This window comes from Cetorhinus maximus, chromosome 8, assembly GCF_964194155.1.
Source record: "Cetorhinus maximus chromosome 8, sCetMax3.hap1.1, whole genome shotgun sequence".
Lineage (NCBI taxonomy): Eukaryota > Metazoa > Chordata > Chondrichthyes > Lamniformes > Cetorhinidae > Cetorhinus > Cetorhinus maximus.
Genome location: NC_135886.1, coordinates 57,538,758 through 57,561,962, shown reverse-complemented (window position 1 = coordinate 57,561,962; position 23,205 = coordinate 57,538,758). Strand labels below are relative to the sequence as shown.

At 42.9% G+C, this 23,205-nt stretch overlaps 1 protein-coding gene across 2 annotated transcripts in view; it reads left to right on the top strand.

Annotated features, from left to right (window-relative positions):
- The window catches only part of kdm5ba (lysine demethylase 5Ba), a 254,050-nt gene that overhangs the window by 159,908 nt on the left and 70,937 nt on the right, over positions 1–23,205 (top strand). For both annotated transcript variants that reach the window (XM_078546909.1, XM_078546911.1), the window contains 4 exons: positions 382–506; positions 3,995–4,145; positions 7,695–7,809; positions 8,031–8,386. In XM_078546909.1, coding sequence (XP_078403035.1) covers positions 382–506; positions 3,995–4,145; positions 7,695–7,809; positions 8,031–8,386 — 747 coding nt within the window. The remainder of the gene's footprint in view (positions 1–381; positions 507–3,994; positions 4,146–7,694; positions 7,810–8,030; positions 8,387–23,205) is intronic.

Below are 23,205 nucleotides of genomic sequence, written 5' to 3'. Positions count from 1 at the left end.
TTTGAAGTGGTGTTTTACTGGTTTGTGGCTAAAACATAAAGAGCAAGGTCATGTGGAAAGTTATTTTTATTGGCTTTAGTTGTGCTACCTTTTGAGTGATAATATAAGACTATATATATTTAATATAAACAAATTATAAACATGTTGTTGTGGTTAAATAATTGATGCTAGTAGTATTGTAACAATAGACCAGCTGTCATAGATTTGAGATGGCTTAAATAAAAAATTTCACCAACAGACTAAAACCATGAACCCAACACTGAGACACATATAGCTGCTGAAGATGCAATCTGTGCATTCATTTACATTTCTGAAAATTCATCGTTTATGATGAAATATTTTGACTTCCTTTCTTGTTCTTACCTATCCCTTCCCATCCAGGTATCGCTATGCATTGGATGATCTCTATCCGATTCTGAATGCATTAAAATTGCATGTAGCAATATATGATGAGTGGTCTTCCAAAGTGACTGATTCCCTGGAAGCAAAAGATGATGAGAAGAAAAGTAAGTATAGAAATTCTGCAAAGATGGTACCTGTGGCACGAGTGCTGTGTGGCTCCAAAAGACTTGCACCATTGACTGGCAAGATATTAAATTCAGAATTCGTTATCTCGACAAATTTGATGAAGCAGCAAGTGGAAATTAAGCTATTTCCTAGCAGAAATAGAGAAAATACTCGAGAAACTGTTGCCCAAGGCCACTAGACTGCCTAAAATGTAAATGCTGTGTGGGATGCCTGGGAGCACTTTCAGTTATACTGCAGGAATTGGGAAAGGAAGGGGTGAAAAATTGCTCTCGCTTTGTAAGAAAGAATGGGAGGGAAAATAGTTAGAACCATAGCATGGTTAAAACACATAAGGAGGCCACTCAGTCTGCCTTGTCTTTGCTGACCCTCAATTCACATAGGGCCACTCCCCTGCCTTTTTCCCATATCCCTGCATTTTTTTCCTTTTCATTTCATGATCCAGTTCTCTAAAGCATCAATTGACTCTGCCTCCACCACACTGTCAGGCAACATGTTCCAAATCCTAAACACTGCTTGCGTGAGAACATTTTTCCACGCGCTACCATTGCTTCTTTTGCCAATTGCCTTAAATCTTGTGCACTCTGGTTCTCGATCCTTCAGTGGGAACAGTTTCTCCCTGTCTTATCCAGGCTGCCCATGACTTTGAAGAGCTCTATCAATTGTCCTCTCTTCTCCAAGGAGAACAGTTCCAACTTCCCCAATCTTTCTACATAACTGAAATCCCTCATCTCTGGAACCATTCTTGTGACTCTTTTCTCTACCCTCTCTAATGCTTCCTTCCGAAAGTGTGGTGCCCAGAACTGGACACGCTGCTCCAGTTGAGGCCGAACCAGTGTTTTATATAGGTTTAACATAACTTCCTTGTTTTTGTACTCTATGCCCTTATTGATAAAGCCGAGGATGCCGTGTGCTTTATTACCACTCTCTCAACCTCACCTTCGATGATTTATGTGCATATAGACCCAGGCCCATTTGTTCTTGCATCCCCTTTAGAATTGTATCCTTTTTTAATTGTCTCCCCTGTTTTCCTACCAAAATGAATCACTTCATGTTTCTCCAGATTGATCTTCATCTGCCACTTCTCTGCCGATTCCACCAATCTGTCTATGTCCTTTTGAAGTTCTACAATATCCTCCTCATGGTTCACAATACTTCCCAACTTTCATATCGTGCCCAAATTTTAAAATTGTGCCATGTACACCAAGGTCAGGAAGAGCAGGGGTCTTATTACCGATTCCTGGGGAACTCTATTATAAACCTTCATCAGTCCGAATAACAACAGTTCACTACTACTCTTTCCTCTGTAACACAGCCAATTTCATATTCATGTTGATCCTGCCCCTTTTATTCCATGAGCTGTAACTTTGAATGGGAGTTAATTGTTGTAGGAGGAAGCTGAACTGGCATTGTAGCTTGGGAGTGAGTTATCAGCATTCTGTAAAAGCAGACGGTAAGGGGACACACAGATAGAAGTGTGATAATAGACCGAGTGCAAAGTTGGGAATTTTGTTCACGTGGGAATTCGGTGCAAAAAGGTGCTCTTTTCTCCACCTTTTTTTCAGCTAGGTGAGCGCAACCTTTTAGCTGTGTAAATTAATAACTAATTGACTAAATAAATAAATAAGGTTAGACAGACATGGCAGGGATGGTGGTGTGCTGTGACTGCAACACGGGTGAAATCTTTGGAATGCACTGCAATCCTGAACAACCATAACTGCAGAAAGTGGCCGTAGCTTGCTGGGTCGGAGCCTGAGTTTCAGGCATTGCGGGGCATCAGGAAGGGTAAGAATCAACTGGATACTTTGTTCCAGGAGGCAGTCACACCCCTTTTGTTAGGAAGAATTTTAGAGCTGGTCAGTGGGCAGGGAAAGGAGGGCGTGAATGCGAGTCTGGCAGGTATGGGGAACCAGCATGTAGTGATGGAGGAGTCTCACCCCTGCATATGCACAAGAGTTTAGGCAGAATCATCCCAGATTTGCACTAAGTGCAATATCGGGCAGGTAAAACATCGTTTTATCTGCTGGCCGCGATGTCGGGTTGTAAGGCCGTATCGTCCCAAGCCCACCGTATTATTTATACATGCTTGGGAAACACACCGTTTCCATGACAGGAGGGCTCCGATTTGCCTGCGACGCTCTCACCTCGCTGCTTCATCACGTCAGGCACCACATTTAAAGTACAGCCACGCTCAGTGCTTCCAGCGCAGGACTGCAGCAAAGAAGACATATCCCGTTGGCAAGAAGACTGCAGCCCTCGAGCGACGCCGTGGAAGTCCGCTGTGATGTCCTCTTCCCACGCTCTGGTCACAGGAGGGGCAGCAACATTATCACTATGGCTTGGTAGATGATGGCAATGGTGATCAGTGCCAGTGCTACACAGAAGAGGTTGGCCATCCAATGCAGATAGGGCTGAATGATCTCATGCGTGCAGCCAGGATATGGCAACCATCTCAGCACTCTAAACTCTCACACTCAAGATCATCACACATTCACTGGCATCTCACTCACTGCCAGTTCAAGGGACATCACTGTCCATTCTCAAACACATACTCTCCCATGTCCATCTGGCCTCATCTCCCCTGGAGACTGCCTCCTCAGGCATCACTATCTCGAGGCAACTTACACAGTTGTGCCCCCCACACACACCCTGGGTTACCCTCCTTCTCCAGCACAGCCCTCATCCTGCAGCCTCTTCCCTCACCTGAGGCCACTTCTCCGCCAAGCAAGCCCTAGCCCTGCAGCCTTTGAAAAGCCACCCATATATGGCTGACCTGGTAGGTAGAGACCTGCCATGAGTTCCCCTAAAAGTGATGTGGTGCTGTCTGTGAAACCTGGCGCTATTGACTGTGAGTGCTGACTGAAGCACGGTAGGCAAACAAACCTTGAAATCCCGAGCAAAGGGCAGCCTGCCAAGTGCGTGTCGCTTATATGCTGTTGTAAAACAATTCGGCGTTTTTTCCAGCTGACATGGACGGACGATCCAGCGGGGGGATGATTCTGGCGGGCAGGCCTAATAATGATATGCTGATGTATTACAATGAGGTTCCCAACGTCCGAAGGCGGGGAACACAGCCCGCCGTTGGCGGGTTGAATGGACAATCACGAGCTGGTTTCACAGTTGTGACATGTTGTCCGCTCACGCCACAAACATGCCCGAAGCTGGTGGGCATGGAAAATCCCAGCCTCTGAAATATTTTAAGTTGGGGGAAAAAATCGTTACTTATAACAGCCCTTTTAAATTTCTGGACTAATGTTTACCTTAGCAGTTTTGAGTGCAGTGCTTCTTGTGAATTTTTTTTTACGTAGATCACTTCTGAACATATTAATAACCAACAAGCCTTGCCTTAAAGGAGAAAAATTGTGATTTCTCATTTTCAAAACATTAATTCTTATGTCTGTTTTTTAAAAAAAGGGGGGGTTGTCTTTCCTTCTTCTTAAGATTGATTTTATCATTTCCATCTTATCAGGCCTCTCTGATTTCAAATCTATGGTGGAGGAAGCAGAGAAGAAAAAGTTTCCAGAAAATGATTTGTTGAAACAGTTGAAGGAAGCTATTGTAGAGGCAGAAAAGTGTGCCTCTGTTGCACAGCAACTGCTTAATAATAAACGACAAACCAGGTGTGTAAAATTGCAGGTTTAACACATACCGGGGATGAGCAGTCCTGATTGGGAAAGGTTTTCACTTTGTACTCATTTTGCTGTTTGCATATTAATGTGAGCAAAGTCAGTTTTGTGGAAAGCACTTGTTGCCCACTGTCCGTCCAAGGTTGTGTTTACTGTGGACCAGAAGCAGTATCCTTTATACTACAGCAATATGGTGCCTTAATATCTACCTTACAAAATCATCTTTGAATTGGTTTATTTTTTCCATTTTGGGCACCAGGTGTCTGAGTTGAGTGACCGACCAATTGGCAGCTAGTTCTGTGCAGTGAGTTTGCATCCAAGAGGAAATGATGCAAGAGTACCCAAATAGGCTTCATATAAGATACTGACTTTTTACCCCGTCAACCTTGACTGGATTCAGCCCAAATCTGACATAACGGGACATTGCATCTTTAAGAGGAAGATAATTGTTCTTGAGTATTTACCTGTGGAATTCTTTCCATGATTAAGTATTTTCCTGTATTTCATCACCTCTGCTAACTATGAGATGCAGAAGTGTTAAAGTAGGGCAGATTTTTTGGTCTGAAAAATAACTTGCCACAATAGGCTGCATATGAGCAAGGAGCAGGAGTAGGCCATTCAACCCCTTGAGCCTGCTAAGCCATTTAACAAGTTCATGGCTGATCTGATATAACCTGAAATCTGCATCCCACCTACCCCCGATAACCTATCACCCCCTTGCTTATCAAGAATTTATCCACCTCTGCCTTAAAAATATTCAAAGACTCTGCTTCCACCACCTTTTCAGGAAGAGTGTTCCAAAGACTCACGACCCTCTGAGTGAAAAAATTTCACCTCATCTCTGTTTTAAATGGGCAACCCCTTATTTTTAAACAGTGACCCCTAGTTCTAGATTCTTCCACAAGAGGAAACATCCTCCCTGTCAAGACCCTTCAGGATCTTATATGTTTCAGTCAAACCGCCTCTTACTCTTCTAAACTCCAGCGGATACAAGCCTAGTCTGTCCAACCTTTCCTCATAAAACAATCCGCCCATTCCTGGTATTAGCCTGGTAAACCTTCTCTGAACTGCTTCCAAGGCGTTTACATCCTTAAATAAGGTGATAAATACTGTACGCAGAACTCCAAATATGGCCTTACTAGTGCCCTGTACAATTGAAGCATAATCTCCCTACTTTTGTATTCAATTCCCCTCACAATAAATGATAACATTCTGTTAGCTTTCTTAATTACTTGCTGTAACTGCATAGAAGCCTTTTGTGATTCATGCACTAGGACACCCAGATCCCTCTGAATCTCAGAGCTTTGCAATCTCTCACCATTTAGATAACGTGCTTCTCTTTTATTCTCCTTACCAAAATGGAAATTTCACATCTTCCCACATTATACTCCATTTGCCAGATCTTTGCCCACTCGCCTAATCTATCTATATCTTTTTGTAGCTTCCTTATGTCCTCTTCACAGCTTACGTTCCTACATATCTTTGTGTCATCAACAAATATGGCAACCATCCCCTCATCCAAGTCCTTTATATAAATTGTAAACAGTTGAGGTCCCAGCACTGATCCCTGTGGCACACCACTCATTACATCTTGCCAACCTGAAAAAGACCCATTTATGCCTACTCTCTGCTTCCTGTTAGCCAGCCAATCTTCTTTCCATGACAGTACGTTACCCCCTATATCATGAGCTTTTATTTTCCACAATGACCTTTGATGTGGCACTTTATCAAATGCCTTTTGGAAATCTAAATACAGTACATCCGCCGGCTCTCCTTTATCCACAGCACATGTCACTTCCTCAAAGAATTCCCAATAATCACAGAATCAGAATCATTTCCACCATTTCCCTTTCACAAAACCATGTTGACTCTGCCTAATGACCTTGAGCTTATCCAAGTGCCCTGCTATAACTTCGCTAATAATAGCTTCTAACATTTTCCCCAAGGCAGATGTTAAGCTAACTGGCCTGTAGTTCCCCGCTGTCTCTGTCCCTTTTTGAATAATAGAGCTACATTTGCTATCTTCCAATCTAATAGAACTTTCCCCGAATCTAGTGAGTTTTGGAAAATTAAAACCAATGCATCAACTATCTCACTAGACACTTCTTTTAAGAGTCTAGGATGAAATCCATCAGGACCTGGGCTCTTGTCAGCCTGCAGTTCCAACTATTTAATCGATATCACTTCTCTGGTGATGGTAATTATCTTGACTTCCTCCCCCACTTCCATTTGCTGGTTTATAGCTGCTTCTGAGATGTTACTTGTATCCTCTATAGTGAAAACCGATGCAAAATACTGTTCAATTCATCTGCCATTTCCTTGTTTTCCATTATCAATTCTCCAGTCTCACTTTCTATAGGACAAAGACTCATTTTGTTAACTTTTAAATATTCATAAAAACTCTTACTATCTGATTTTATATTTCTGGCTAGCTTTCTCTCATACTCCTCATTAGTCTTTTAGTCATTCTTTGCTGTTCCTTATATTCTGTCCAATCTTCTGACCTGCCACCTGTCTTTACACAATAATATGCTTTTTCTTTAAGTTTGATACTATCTTTAACCTTTCTAGTTAACCACGGATGGTGTGTCCATCCCTTGGACTTTTTCTGACCTGTTGGAATGTATCTATTCTGTGCATTCTCAAATACCTCCTTAAATATTAGCCTATTGCCCTGTCCCTTAACCTAATTTGCCAATTCACTTTAGCCAGCTCCGCTTTCACACCCTCATAATTGCCCTTCCTTAAGTTTAAATACATAGCCTCAGACCCACTCCTCTCTCCCTCACATTGAATGTAAAATTCAGTCATACTGTGGTTGCTGCTATCTAGGGCACCTTCACTATGAGATCATTAATTACTCCCATCTCATTGCACAATACCAGATCTAGCATAACCTGCTCTCTGGTTGGCTTCAGAACATACTGTTCTAAAAAACTATCCTGAAAACATTCAGTGTACTCCTCATCTAGGCTATCTTTGCGCATCTGACTTTTCCAGTCTGCATGTAAATTAAAAACTCCCATGATTATTGCCGTGCCTTTCTGACAAGCTCCAATTATTTCTTCCTTGTTCCGCAAGATATGGCCCTTCTCTTCAAAATTATTAACTTTTCAATCAACTTCTTCCTTAGAACTAATCTAGCTCTTATTACTTTTGAGCACTTTGCTTTGTGACCCAGGCTTCCAAATAGAAATCTGGTCTTTGAAAACAAAATGGAGGAAGCGTTCTGGAGGAGCACTCTGAAATGCCTTTAAATGTATGCAGGTACCAGGAACAAGTGTGGGAATGACAGCTTATTATAACATACCAGCAATCAGGTCTGCCTTTCTATGTTGTCTTTAATGGAAAAGAAATATTTTGACAAGATCACTGTGGCTGTCCTCCAGTAAAATCTTGTAGACTAAAAAGATTATACCTGTAGCAATTTTATTCCAACAAATCTAACAATGTATTGTTCCTCAAGGGCAGACAATTGGAAGTATGTTCTTGTGCAGTTGTTGTCGTAGGAGAGTGGATGTTGTGATAATTATTGCATTTCAGATACCGTTCTGGTGGAGGAAAGTACCAAAAGCGGCTGACTGCTGCAGAGCTTCAAGCATTTGTTAAACAGCTCTATGCCCTACCCTGCATCATTGACCAGGCTCCCTTACTGAAGGTATATGTAGCTTCTGGAGTTCCTTGAATACTTTTGTAGAAAAAATTAATTTTAGTATTTTATAGCTCCTTTAATAGCTTTGTGTTGTAGTTAAAATGAGTACCCAAACAATTATAATGGAAGCTTTGTGAAAAATAATCATTATTTTTTCTACCTGCTTTGAAATGACTTTGTTTATATTGTTTCTGTAACATGTGATTCTTGATCTAATCTCTGCACAGGATCTTTTAAATTCTGTAGAAGATTTTCAGCAGCGTTCTGAGAAGGCTCTCTCTGATGAAGTACCCAATACTTTTGAACTACAGCAACTGAAGGATCTCAGTTTTGGATTTGACATAGAATTACCGCAGCTGCAGCTTCTTCGAGAGCGTCTAGAACAAGCACGGTGGCTAAATGAAGTGCAGCTGGCTTACTCTGCACCCGATTCATTCAATTTGAATGAAATGAGACGGCTGATTGACTCTGGTGTAGGATTGGTGCCTCATCCGGCTGTAGAGAGGGCCATGGCTAACCTCCAGGAACTCCTCACTGTCTCTGAACAGTTGGAGGAGAAAGCTCATAATTTGCTAAAAACCAGGTGAGTGAGCATGACTGCATTATACTTTGCGCAGATATAGATGTGTGCACCAAGTCCGTTAGATTAGCAGATGCTTTCAGCTTGTAAAGGACAAAAAGCACTTTAAAAGGTCACAGAATATTTTGAGATTTGCCACAGAAAAGTGGTAAATATTGACTAGATAAAAGAAAAAAGATTACATTTAAATAGCATGTTTCAGAACTACAGGGCATCCAAAAGTGCTCTGCAGTCAGTGAAGCGCTTTTGCAACATTATAATTTAAGAAATGTGGCAGCCAATTTGTATGCAGCAAGGTTTATGAACAACACTGTGCTAAATGATAAATATTTATGATGTTATTTGAGGGTAAATATTGATCAAGTCACATTGGGAACTCCCTGCTCTTTGAATAGTGCCATGGGATCTTTTACATGCAGTTGAGAGGGCAGACAGGACTTCATTTTAACATCCCATTCAAAAGGCAGCGCTTCTGATAGTGCAGTGCTCTCTTGGTACTTGGTCAGCTTGTATTATGGTCTCAAATATCAAGATTGGTACTGAATCCACAACTTTTTATCTGCAGTGAGTGCACTGATACAAAGTTGGCAGATTGAGCGTTTCGTCACTTTCTGACATGTAGTCTTTGTGAACTATTTGGCTAGCAAAATAGTTATTTTTTCTAAGAAAGGTTTTCTGTTAATATTAAAACAATCTTCTAGAATAAATTGTTCTTCATTCAAATCTTCAATATAAAGAATTATCCAGCTCCTAATAGTCCAGTGGCAGATGTACTTCAACCGGTCCGAAAGACTATAAATAAGTATAATCTTAATATAAAACTAATCTTGTGATTACTGCTTAAGGAGATTAGTTACTTGGTACAATCAGCCCAGGTTCACCACTACCAAATATTTAATTTTGTTCTTGGAAGATGGTGACTCTGCACTGTTCCTTGCATGCACCGGGAGTGCATTTCGTGAAATTACACATTCCCAGCATAGGGAGACGTATGGCAGAGTGGTTAAAAAAAGTCTCAGCCACTGATGTACCGATTATCAGTGGGTGCTTTACCCAGCAGGCTGCTCGGTGCATATTCCCCTGCCCGTGTTTGATGCCCATTTTATGGGGTAATTTGCCGAGAATTAAGAAAACAGTGTTGGTGAATGTTTAGCTGACCTCACTGTTTGTTCTTTATGCAGCTGACCACTGTTTTCCATGACAGCTGTTTGAAGAGCCGAGCACTGCAGCTTATCAAGCTGCCTCTTGCTACCTACAGGGACATGCTGACCCAAGTCCGAGTCCCATGGGGTATTAGTTTCAGTAGATGCAAATGGTCTTGAAGGTCGATGTTTATGTGTAAATACACTATTTTGCATTGCAAAGTGAACCTGGGGCTGAGGTACATATTGTGATCAATCTGATTTTTTTGTCCTGGGACTTGCTTTGCATGAATTTGTTGCTGGTTTTTACTACTTTACAGGAAGCCACTCAGTGACAGCAAAGTTTTACATTAAGTAAAACAAAAATAGTATATATGTCACATGTGTGCAGTAGATCACACCAAGCATCTACTGGAAACCAGTCAGAGCTGCTAATCTGGGCACCTGCTCATAGACTTAGTGGCAGAGTTGACAGAATTGCCTCCCCTAGCAGATTGCCTGGGAAGGCAGTTCTGTCAACTCTTGTCTATGCATTTTTGGGACACAGTTTGCAAGATCCTGCAAACGTCTCCAGCAGATTCCTGCAAGAACCTAGAAGCCAAGTTGTTGAGGGCAAAGATAGTCCGCCAAGCCTACTTGGTAACAGATTTTGTTCCAGTAGGCTACAAATATCTGCAACCTCTTGAAGTTACAACCTGAGCCTCCTACAACGCTAGAGTTTCAACACGTCGAGGGAGCTGATCCTCTGCCTGTATACATTTTATTACTCTGCAAGTTGCATCTCTCTGCTCGTTCCCTCTTGTGGAATTGCAAGCCTGTGAGAGCCAGGCTGCAGTTGCTCCTGGCATTCCTGCTCTGCACTGTTGATGCTGCTAGTCATCTTGGGCCTCATCTGAGGTCCAAAGTAATACAGTAAAAGCAGCACCAGCATTCCAAAGTGGGGATCCAATTTACAAAACTTAACCTCTCAGTGCAATTACTGTGAGCAAAGCCTTTCACACAAGCAGACAAGAAAGCAAGCGGTGAGGTTTCAGCATTTATTGGCATATTTCCCTGTAATGTCTTTATCCCTCCTAGTTTCTACTGTGTTTTTGCCTTGCTTGGTGAGTTCCAGGAAACCAGTGTGGACCCACAATTAAATTGCAAAAGCCATGTTAGCATAACTATCATTGAGTGATTAACATATTGAAATCGACAACCTGCCTCTATTGAAGGCTGTGTGAGCAACCTCTAATGTGCTGGAGTTAAATGTTGATGTTAGCAGGTTGGAACTTGCTTCCCGACAGGCTGTCATTTTCCTAGTTTTTAACCCATTCCACCCAACCAAACTCTCAATGCTTCTTTAAATTAAAATTCAGCCAATACTTCAGCTGAGGCCTGATCAGTGATTTTACAAAGGTTTAGCATAATTTTTTTTAGCTTTTGTAATCTATTTTTCAAGCCAAGGATTCCATGTGCTTTTTAACAGCTTTGTCAACTTGCTACCTTCAAAGATTTATGTATGTGAACCCCCAAATCTCTGCTTCTGTACCCGCTTTTACGCCAGTCAGTCTTCCTGAAGTCTGCTGCTATCCTCTTCACCTTTTACTACACTTATAAGTTTTGAGTCATCCGTAAACTTTAAATGTTGCCTCCTGTACAAACCCAGGTCATTAGTATATGATCAAAAAGAGCTGTGGTCTGAATACTAACCCCTGGGGACATCAATGAATACTTCCCTCCAGCCCAACAAACAGCTGTTCACCACCACACTTTGCTTTCTGCCTCTTAGCCACTTTTGTATTCATACTGCCACTGTCTCTTTTAATCCCTTGGGCTTTCATTTTGATGACATAGTTGTTTTGTGATAGTTTACTAAAAGCCTTTTGAAGCTCCATATACATATACACAACATCAATTAAACTATCTTCATCAACTCTCCATTATTTCATCAAAGAACTCAATCCAGTTTGTCAGACACAGTTTGTCTTTAACAAATCCATCACCCAGCGCCGTTTTAAACAGGGATGTAACATTTGAAATCCTGTGACACCACTTCCTCAGGAGGATTGAAAGATTGTGGCCAGAGCCTCTGCTATTTCCGTCCTCACTTCTTTGAACAACTTGAGGTACATCCCATCTGGATTGGCTGATTGCTGCCAGTCTTAAGTGCCGATTTTTTTTTCCAATCCAATTTCTCCCTCCATCTTTACTTTGACATTGGTAGCTTCCTCCTTTTTTGTAAAGGCAGGTGCCAAGTACTTACTCATTTAGTACCTCAACCATGTTTCCACAAGATGATTTCTTTTTTGATCAGTGAAGAACCCACTCTTCCATTGACTATCCTTTTGCTTTTGACATATTTATATCTGTACAATTTTTTTTTAATTTTACAAATTGATTATCTCACATATCGGTCTCTTGTACAATTGAACGTCTGTTGTAAAAATTATAAACCCATGGCCCTGATTCAACTTGCAGTAATATGCAGTTTACCTGATCTATCTCATTTAATGCATAACACACCTTGCTCAAATTCCGTCTTGACCCGATTCTCCACAAACAGTTGAATTTGATCATAGGAGCAGGAGTAGGCCATTTGACCCATCGAGCCATTCATTAAGATCATGGCTGATCTGATTGTGGCCTTAATGGCACTTTCTTGCCTGTCCCCCATAACCCTTCATTCTCTTGTTAATCAAAAATCTGGCTAACGCGGGCTTCAACATATTCAGTGATCCAGCCTCCACTGCTCTCTGGAAGAGAATTCCAAAGACTAACGACCCTTTGAGAGAAGAAATTCCTCCTCCTCCTTCTTCTTAAATTGGAGACCACTAAGTTTTAAACTGTGCCCCCAAGCTCTAGATTCCCCGCCCCCTCACCATCTACCCTGTTGAACCTCCTCAGAATCTTATATATTTCAATAAGATCACCTCTCATTCCTCTCAACTCCAACGAGTATAGGCCCAACGTGCACAACCTCTCATCATAAGACAACACTTCATCCCAGGAATCAGCCTAGTAAACCTTCTCTGAACTGCATCCAGCATATGCATATCCTCCCTTAAGTAAGGAGACCAAAACTGTACACAGCATTCCAGGTACGGTCTCACCAATACTCTGTATAGTTGTACACAGAAACATAAGAAATAGGAGCAGGGGGAGGCCATTTGGCCCCTTGAGCCTGCTCCACCATTTAACTAGATCATGGCTGACCTTCTACCTTGATGCCATTTTCCTGCAATATCCCCATATCTCTTGATATCTTTAATGTCTAGAAATCTAAGGACCTCTGTCTCGAACATACTCAGTGACAGCCTCTGCAGCCCTCTGGGGTAGAAAATTCCAACGATTCACCACCATCTAAGTGAAGAAATTCCTCCTCATCTCAGTCCTAAATGGCTTATAAGACCACAAGACATAGGAGCAGAAATTAGGCCAATCGGCCCATCGAGTCTGCTCCGCCATTCAATCATGGCTGATAAGTTTCTCAACCCCATTCTCTCACCTTCTCCCCGTAACCTTTGATCCCCTTACCAATCAAGAACCTATCTATCTCGGTTTTAAATACACTCAATGACCTGGCCTCCACAGCCTTCTGTGGCATAGATTCACCACTCTCTGGCTAAAGACGTTTCTCCTCATCTCTGTTCTAAAAGGTCTTCCCTTTACTCTGAGGCTGTGACCTCGGGTCCTAGTCTCTCCTACTAATGGAAACATCTTCCCCATGTCCACTCTATCCAGGCCTTTCAGTATTCTGTAAGTTTCAATCAGATCCCTGCTCAACCTTCTAAACTCCATCGAGTATAGACCCAGAGTCCTCAAACGTCCTCAAAAAGCCTTTCATTCCTGGGATCATTCTCGTGAACCTCCTCTGGACCCTCTCCAGGGCCAGCAAATCCTTACTGAGATACGGGGCCCAAAATTGCTCACAATATTCTAGTGTTGTCTGACCAGAGCCTTATAAAGCCTCAGCAGCACATCCCTGCTTTTATATTCTACTCCTCTCAAAATAAATGCCAACATTGCATTTGCCTTCCTAACTACCGACTCAACCTGCAAGTTAACCTCAAGAGAATCCTGGACTAGGACTCCCAAGTCCCTTTGCACTCCAGATTTCTGAATTCTCTTCCAATTTAGAAAATAGTCCTTGCCTCTATTCTTCCTACCAAAGTGCATGACCTCACACTTCCCCACGTTGTATTCCATCTGCCACTTCTTAGCCCATTCTCCTAACCTGTCCAAATCCTTCTGCAGCCTCCCCGCCTCCTCAATACTACCTGTCCCTCCACCTATCTTTATACCATCTGAAAACTTAGCCAGGATCCCCTCAGTTCCTTCATCTAGATCATTAATATAACTAGTACCCTTATCCCCACTCTCTGCCTCCTGCCAGACAGCCAATCTTCTATCTATGCTAATACCTTACCTCTAACGCCATGGGCTCTTATCTTACTTAGCAGCCTCCTGTGCAGCACCTTGTCAAAGGCCTTCTGGAAGTCCAAGTAAATAACATCCATTGGCTCTCATTTGTCTAACCTACTCAAAGAATTCTAACAGATTTGTCAGGCATGACCTCCCCTTGATGAAACCATGCTGACTTTGCCCGATTTTACTATGCACTTCCAAGTATTCTGAAATCTCATCCTTAATAATGGACTCTAAAATCTTACCAACGACCGATGTCCAGCTAATCGGCCTGTAATTTCCCGTCTTTTGCCTCACTCCCTTAAACAGGGGGGTTACATTAGCGATTTTCCAGTCCTCTGGGACCCTCCCTGACTCCAGTGATTCCTGAAAGATCACCACTAACGCCTCCACTGTCTCTTCAGCTATCTCCTTCAGAACTCTGGGGTGTAATCCATCTGGTCCAGGTGATTTATCCACCTTCAGACCCTTCAGTTTTCCTAGCACCTTCTCCTTGCTAATGGCCACCATACTCACCTCTGTCCCCCGACTCTCTTGACCTTTGGGGATGTCACTCGTGTCTTCCACTGTGAAGACTGATGCAAAGTACCTATTCAGTTCCTCCGCCATTCCTTTGTTCCCCACTACTACTTCTCCAGCGTCATTTTCCAGTGGCCTAATATCCACTTTTGCCTCTCTCTTACCCTTTATATATCTAAAAAAAACTCTTGCAATCTTCTTTTATATTACTGGCTAGTTTACCCTCGTATTTAATCTTCTCCCTCCTTATTTCTTTTTTAGTTGTCCTCTGTTGGTCTTTGTAGGCTTCCCAATCCCCTGGTTTCCCACTGCTCTTCGCCGCATTGTATGCTTTCTCTTTAGCTTTTATGCTGTCCCTGACTTCCCTTGTCAGCCGTGGTTGCCTCGTCCTCCCTTTAGTATGCTTCTTCTTCCTAGGGATGAATTTTTGCTGTGTCTCCCAAATTATTCCCAGAAACTCCTGCCATTGCTGTTCCACTGTCTTTCCTGCTAGGCTCATCTCCCAGTCAATTCTGGCCAGCTCTTCCCTCATGCCTCTTTAGTTGCCTTTATTCAACTGTAATACCATTACATCTGATTCCAGCTTTTTCCTCTCAAATTGCAGGGTAAATTCTATCATATTATGGTCACTTCCTCCTAAGGGTTCCTTCACCTTAAGCTCCCTTATCAAATCTGCCTCATTACACATCACTAAATCTAGAGTTGCCTGTTCCCTAGTGGGCTCCACCACAAGCTGCTCCAAAAAGCCATCTCGTAGGCATTTCATAAATTCCTTTTCTTGGGATGCACTACCAACCTGATTTTCCCAGTCTACCTGCATATTGAAATCCCCCATGATCACTGTAACCTTGCATTTCTTACACACCTTTTCTAACTCCTGGTGTATCTTGTGCCCCAGATCCTGACTACTATTCGGAGGCCTGTACATAACTCCCATTGTGGTTTTTTTACCTTTGCGGTTCCTCAACTCTACCCACACAGATTCTACATCACCTGACCCTACATAATTTCTTGCTATCGATTTAATTTCATTTCTTACTAACAAAGCAACCCCACCCCCTCTGCCAACCTGCCTATCTTTTCGATAGGATGTATATTCTTGGATATTTAGCTCCCAGTCCTGATCCCCTTGCAGCCATGTCTCCGTAATGCCCACCATATCATATCTGCCAATTTCAATCTGCGCCACAAGCTCATTTACCTTATTTCGTATACTGCGTGTATTCAGATACAACACCTTCGGTCCCGAATTTCCCGTCCCCTTTCTCATTGTCATCCCTTTATCTGATGTGCTTGAAGTTAGATTCTTAGCCCTTTCCAAACACTGTCCTATTTTGTGTTCTGGAGACTTTAATAGCCTCTCTTGGTCTCTCCTTTCTTTTCAGTTTTTTCATAATTTTCCATGAAGTTGAATCCACCCCCCCACACGCTAACCTGTTACTTTGTTTCCCATTAGTCATGCTTCTTGGAGTTTTACCCTTCCCTCCCCCCCCCACTTTCTAGTTTAAAGTCCTGTTGACCACCCTATTTACCCTTGTCGCTAAAACATTGGTCCCAGATCGGTTCAGGTGGAGACCGTCCCAACGGTACAGATCCCTCCTGTTCCAATACTGATGCCAGTGCCCCACGAAATGAAACCCCTCTTTCCCGCACCACTTCTTTAGCCACGTGTTTACTTCCCTTATTCTCGCGTCCCTATGCCAAGTTGCACATTGCTCGGGTAGTAATCCGGAGATTATAACCCTTGAGGACCTGTTCTTTAATTTAGTTCCTAGTCCCTGATAATCCCCAAACAGGTCCTCTTTCCTAGTCCTACCTATGTTATTTGTCCCAACGTGGACCACAACAATTGGATCCTCTCCCTCGCTCTCCAATATCCTTTCAAGCCGGTCAGAGATGTCCTTCACCCTGGCACCAGGCAGGCAACATACCATGCGGGACTCTCGATCCTGCTTACAAAGGAAGCTAACAATTCCCCTAATTATAGAATCCCCTACAACTACCACTTGTCTTTATGGTCCCCCCTCTTGAATGGCCTCCTGTGCCACGGTGCCGTGGTCAGCTGGCTCATCCTCCCTACAACCCTGTTCCTCATCCACACAGGGACCAAGTACCTTGTACCTGTTGGACAAGGTCAAGAGCTGAGGTTCCTCTGTTCCTGAACACAGGATCCCTCTACCTGCCTCACGTGCAGTCACACCCTGCTGACCCTGACCACTGACCAGACTTGAGGTACTTAATCTACCAGGTGTGATCACCTCCTGATACAAAGCATCCAGGTAACTCTCCCCCTCCCGGATGTGCCGCAGCGTCCGGAGCTCGGACTCCAGCTCATCAATTCTGAGTCGGAGTTCCTCCAGCAGCCAACACTTGCTGCAGATGTGGTCACTGCGGCTCGCAATGGGATCTGCCAGCTCCCACATCATATAGCTACAGCACATCACCTGCCCAGCCATCTCTACTTAGATAATTAATTTATTAATTAGCTTTGCAGTGTATTTTTTTTCAAATTTGGTGCAGATTTCCTACCAACCAATCAGGTCACAGCTTTCCTGTGACATCACTTTTTTAAAGTTTTGGCTTCAGTTACTCTGTGCCCCAAGGTCACTGCTCCGGTGCTTCTCCCTCCGAGTCTGCTCCCTAGAGACAAGACTGCGAATCCCCAAGGTAAGCTAGATTTATACTCACCGCTCCGGTGCTCCTCCCCCCGAGTCTGCTCCCAGGAGACAAGGCCGCGAATCCCCAAGGTAAGCTAGATTTATAGCCACCGCTCCGGTGTTCCTTCCTGGAGACAAGGCTGCAAATCCCCGAGGTAAGCTAGATTTATACTCACCGCTCCGATGCTCCTCCCTGCGAGTCTGCTCCCAGGATTACTCACCAATCAGCTGCTTTTTCTTTAAAATCCACTTTCAGAAGACTGTCCCTCGCAGGTCTGGTGCACTCCTGAAGGCACTGCCTCTTCCTCTCTTTTTAGGTTTGAGGAGGAGGGAGGGATGGAAATACTACAGCAATGTACCTCTTATTCTGAAACTCTGTTCCCTGATACTGGAACCCCCAGCCAGGAAACATCCTATCTACATCTACCCTGCCCTGTAAGAATTTTGTATGCTTCAATGAGATCATCTCTCATTCTTCTAAACTCCAGAGCATATAGGCCCAGTCTCCTCAATTGTCCCTCATGGGATAATCACACCAAGAATCTGTCTGGTGAGCCTTCGTTGCACTCCCTTGGGTAATTTTTTAGCTGGACTTCCCTACTTTTAACCCCTTGCAATGAAGGCCAACATTCCAATTGCCTTCCTAATTACTTGCTATACCTGCAATGCTAACCTTTTGTGATTCCTGTACAAGCACATGCAGATCCCTCTGTTCTGCAGCATTCTGCTTTCTCTCTCCATTTAAAAAATATTCTGCTTTTCTATTCTTTCTGCCAAAGTGGACAACCTCGCATTTTCCTGCATTCTACTCCATCTGCTGATTTATATTTTTTTTTGCCTGTTTACTTAACCTATCTACATATATGGGGAGGCGGTGGCATAGTGGTATTGTCACTGGACTAATATTCCAGAGGCCTAGGTTAATGCTCTGGGGACCCAGGTTCGAATCCCACCATGGCAGATGGTGAAATTTGAATTCAATAAAAATTTGGAATTAAAGGTCTGATGACAATTGTTGTAAAAACCCATCTCGTTCACTAATGTCCTTTAGGGAAGGAAATGTGCTGCCCTAACCTGGTCTGGCCTACATGTGACTCCAGACCCACAGGAATGTGGTTGACTCTGCCCTCTGAACAAGGGCAGTTAGGGATGGGCAATAAATGTTGGCCAGCGACGCCCATGTCCCATGAACGAATACATTTTTAAAAATTCCCTTGCAGACTGTGTCCTTTTCAGAAAATTTAACTACATTCATCCAAGCCATTACTATGAATCTTAAATAGTTGAGGTTCCAGCACTGTGGCACTCCCAATTGTTCATCTACCAACCTGAAAATGACCCATTTATCCCAACTCTATTTCCTGTTAATTAGCCAACCCTCTATCGATGCTAATATATTACCTCCAACACCATGAGCCCTTAACTTATACAGTAACTTTTTATGTGGCATTTGCCTTTTGAAGATCCAAATATACTACATCTACTCGTTCCCTTTTATCCACTCTGCTTGTTACATCCTCAAACACAATTTCCCTTTCACAAAACTATGTTGACTTTGCCTGATTGTAATTTGTTATTCTAAATGTGCTGCTATTATTTCCTTAATAGATTTTAGCATTTTCCCAATGACGGATGTTAGACTAACTGACCTATAGTTTCCTGCTTTCTACCCATCTCCTTTCTTGAATAGTGATGTTTCATTTCTGGTTTTCTCGGCTGCTGGAACTCTCCCAGAATCTAGGGAATTTTGCAACCAATGCATCCACTAGCTCTGCAGCACTCCTTTTAGGATCCTAGGATGTAGGCCATCAAGGGGCAGCCTTTAGTTCCATTTATTTTCCCAGTACTTTTTCTCTAGTAATTGTGAAAATTTTAAGTTCTGCTTTCCATTTTGCCCCCTGCTTTTCTGCTATTCTTGGGATGCTTTTTATGTTTTCTACTATAAAGATACACAATGCTAAAGTACACAAAATACTTAAGTCCCTGCCATTTCCTTGTTTCCCATTATTAATTCCTCAGTCTCTCCCTCTAAGGGAGCAACACTCCCTGTCATGACTTTTTTTCCTTTTTATGTACTTGTGGAAGCTTTTTTGGCTTTCTCTAATCTTTCTCCATGATCGTATCCTTTCTTCTCTGCACTCTTTGAATACCTTCATGTGCTGTTTGAAGCTGCGTTGAATTGTGCACAGCGCTCTGTACGGTTGGTTAATTTAAAAAAAAACTTTTATTTATCAGTTCATTGGAAGTGGGCATCGCTGACTAGGCCTGCATTTATTGCCCAATCCCTAATTGCCCTTGAGAAGGTGGTGGTGAGCTGCCTTCTTGAACCGCTGCGATCCATGTGGTTCAGGAATGCTCACAGTGCTGTTAGGAAGGGAGTTCCAGGATTTGGACCCAGTGACAGTGAAGGAATGGTGATTTATTTCCAAGTCAGAATGGTGTGTGGCTTGGAGGGGAACTTGCAGGTGGTGGTGTTCCCATGCATCTGGTCCCTTGTCCTTCTAGATGGTAGTGGTCGTGGGTTTGGAAGGTGCTGTTGAACGATGCTTGGTGAGTTGCTGTGGTGCATCGTGTAGATGGTACATATTGCTGCCACTATGTGCCGGTAATGGAAGGAGTGAATGTTTAAGGTGGTGGATGGGGTGCCAGTCAAATGGGCTGCTTTGTCCTGGATGGCGTTGAGCTTCTTGAGTGCTGTTGGAGCTGCACTCATACAGGCAAATGGAGTGGAATTATCACACTCCTGACTTGTGCCTTGTGCACAGACTTTAGGGAGTCAGGAAGTGAGTTACTCTCCGCTGAATTCCCAGCCTCTGACCTACCCTTGTGGCCACAAAATTTACATGGCTGGTCCAGTTCAGTTTCTGGTCAGTGTTAACCCCAGGATGTTGGTAGTGGAGATTCAGTGATGGTAGTGCCATTGAATGTCAAGAGAAGCTGGTTAGTTTCCCTGTAAAACAAAAACAGAATTACCTGGAAAAACTCAGCAGGTCTGGCAGCATCGGTGGAGAAGAAAAGAGTTGACGTTTCGAGTCCTCACGACCCGAGTTCTGTTGAAGGGTCGTGAGGACTCGAAATGTCGACTCTTTTCTTCTCCACCGATGCTGCCAGACCTGCTGAGTTTTTCCAGGTAATTCTGTTTTTGTTTTGGATTTCCAGCATCCGCAGTAGTTTTTTGTTTTTAGTTTCCCTGTTGTTGGAGATGATCATTGTCTAGTACTTGTGTGGCGTGAATGTTACTTGCCACTTATGAGCCCAAGCCTGAATATGCTCCAGGTCTTGCTGATTATGGCCACGGACTGTTTCAGTATCTGAGGAGTCATGAATGGTGCTGAACATTGTGCACTAATCAGCAGGCATTGCCACTTCAGACCTTATAATGGAAGGAAGGTAACTGATGAAGTAGCTGAAGATGGTTGAACCTAGGGCACTAATCTAAGGAACTCCTGCAGTGATGTCCCGGGGCTGAGATGATTGACCAACAGCCACAACCAGCTTCCTTCGTGCTAGGTATGACTCCAACCAGTGGAGAGTTTTCCCCCTGATTCCCATTGACTTCAATTTTTTAAGGGCTCCTTGATGCCACACCTGATCAACTACTACCTTGATGTCAAGGGCAGTCACTCTCCCTTCACCTCTTTAGTTCAGCTCTTTTATCCATGCTTGGACCAAGGCTGTAATGAGGTCAGGAGCTGAGTGGCCCTGGCGGAACTGAGCATCAGTGAGCAGGTTATTGTTGTGTAAGTGCCACTTGATAGCACTGTTGACAACACCTTGCATCACTTTGCTGATGAATGAGAGTAGACTGATAGGGTAGTGATCGGCTGGGTTGGATTTGCCCTGCTTTTTATTGATAATCATTTAACAATTTGCTGAAGTATTGAGATTGGCTATGCAATTGGGAAAGCAAATGAACAGAAGAGCCATGAATACAGACGTACTTTGAATGGAAGAGGGTGAGTAATCTTTTCTGCATTCTTCCTTGGTAAAGACAAAGGCAAAAGTATTCATTTAGTACCTCAGCCATGCCATCGCCTCCATTCGTAAATCCCCTTTTGGCCCCTAATCAGCCCCACTCCTCCTTTTGCCACCGTTTTACTATAGAGATAGTCCCAGGTCCCCAAACTAACGGCTTTTTACTTTTCAATATAATATGTGGAAATGCAATTAAAATGCAAATAGAGTGTTGGTATCAAAGATGGTGCCAGAACTTCTATTGGTGCTTTATAATGCACCTGACAGGCATGGATGATGCTGGCAAGGGTAGATTTATTGTCGTCCTCACAATCACAGAATTGTTACAGCGCAAAAGGAAGCCATTTGGCCCATCGTGTGTGAGCTGACTCTTGGAAAGATGATTTCCCTAGCACCACTTACCCCACCTTCTCTCCACTGTGCATATTCTTACTTCTCAGATAACAGCTCAATTCTCTCTTGAATGCTTCGATTGAACCTGCCTCCACCACCCTCTTAGGCAGTGCATTCCAGATCCTAACCCCTCACTCTGAAAACATTATTCCTCATATCACCATTGCTTCTTTTGCCAATTACTTGAAATTAAATCTTGTTCTTGATCCTTCTACAAATGAGAACTTTTCTGTCCAGACCCTTCATAATTTTGAATACCCTATCAAATCTCCTCTCAACCTTCTCTTCTCCAAGGAAAACTGTCCCAACTTCTTCAATCTCTGTAACTGAAGTCCTCATCCCTGGGACCATTCTCATGAATCTTTTCTGCATTCTGTCTAATCCCATCACACCTTTCCTTAAGTGTGGTAAGCAAAACTGGGCGCAATATTCCAGTTTAGACTGAACCAATGTTCTGTACGCATTTAACATAACATAACTTACTTGTTTTTATACTCTGTGCCCCTCTTCAAAAAGCCTAGGATGCTCTATGCTTTATTAACCACACTCTCAACCTGTCCTGCCACCTTCAATGACTTGTGCATTAAGGGTCCTCTGCTCCTGCACTCCTTTAGAACTGTGCGATTTATTATATATTGCTTCTCCATGCTTTTCCTACCAAAATGAATCATATCACATTTCTCTGCATTAAATTTCATCTGCCCATTCCACTAACCTGTCTATGTCCTTATGAAGTTCTACACAATCCTCCTCACAGTTCACAATACTTCCAAGCTTAGTATCATCCCCAAATTTTGAATTGTGCCCTGTACACCTAGGTCTAGGTCATTAATATATATCAGCAACACTGACCCCTGGAAACCACTACAAACCTCCCTCCAGTCTGAAAAACACCCATTAACCACCATGCTCTGTTTCCTGTCACTGAGTCAATTCCATGTCCATGTCTCTTTTATTCCATGAGTTACAACTTTGCCCACAAGTCTGTTGTTCCATATACACTATATACACAACAGCATTACCCTCATTAACCTCTATGTTACCTCATCGAAATACTCCAAGTTGATTAAACACGATTTGCCATTAACAAATCCATGCTGGCTTTCCTCAATTACCGACGCTTACCAAGTGACTATTAAATTCCTCATGATGTAAAAAAAACCTTCTGTTCCTTCTTTAACAGTCTAGCTAATTCCCTGTTTGAACTATAAAATTTCCAGTTCATACCTCTAGACCTGCTCTGTGCTTATAATCTTATTAATTAATTTACTACTGTAGTAACCCGATTTTAATGAATTTCCCAGCTCCAAATTTGAAACAAATCACCGAATTTTAATAGAAAGGAGAAATATATTCAACAGCCAATCACTTACGTAGATTCCTGTGACATCACACTTGATTTTCTTTGTGAAACTAGTGGAAAGTCTCCAGTGATTTTCTCGCTCTCTCTGCCACTCCTTTTATCTCCACTGTGTTCTTGCATCCCCTGCTGGTCTCGCAGTGTCCCTTAAGCAAATGCATTCCCAGGAGTCCCAGAATTTTGATCTGGGGCTGAAACGGGAACAGTGATATATGCCCAAGTCAGGAGGGTTGGGGTTAGCCTTTCCATGATATTACTGCTCTTGTTCTTCACAGTGGTAGTGGTCACAGGGTTGGATGGTACTGTCAAGGTAAACTTGATGAGTTGCAGCAATGCATCCTGTAGATAGTACACATTATAACTGGCACA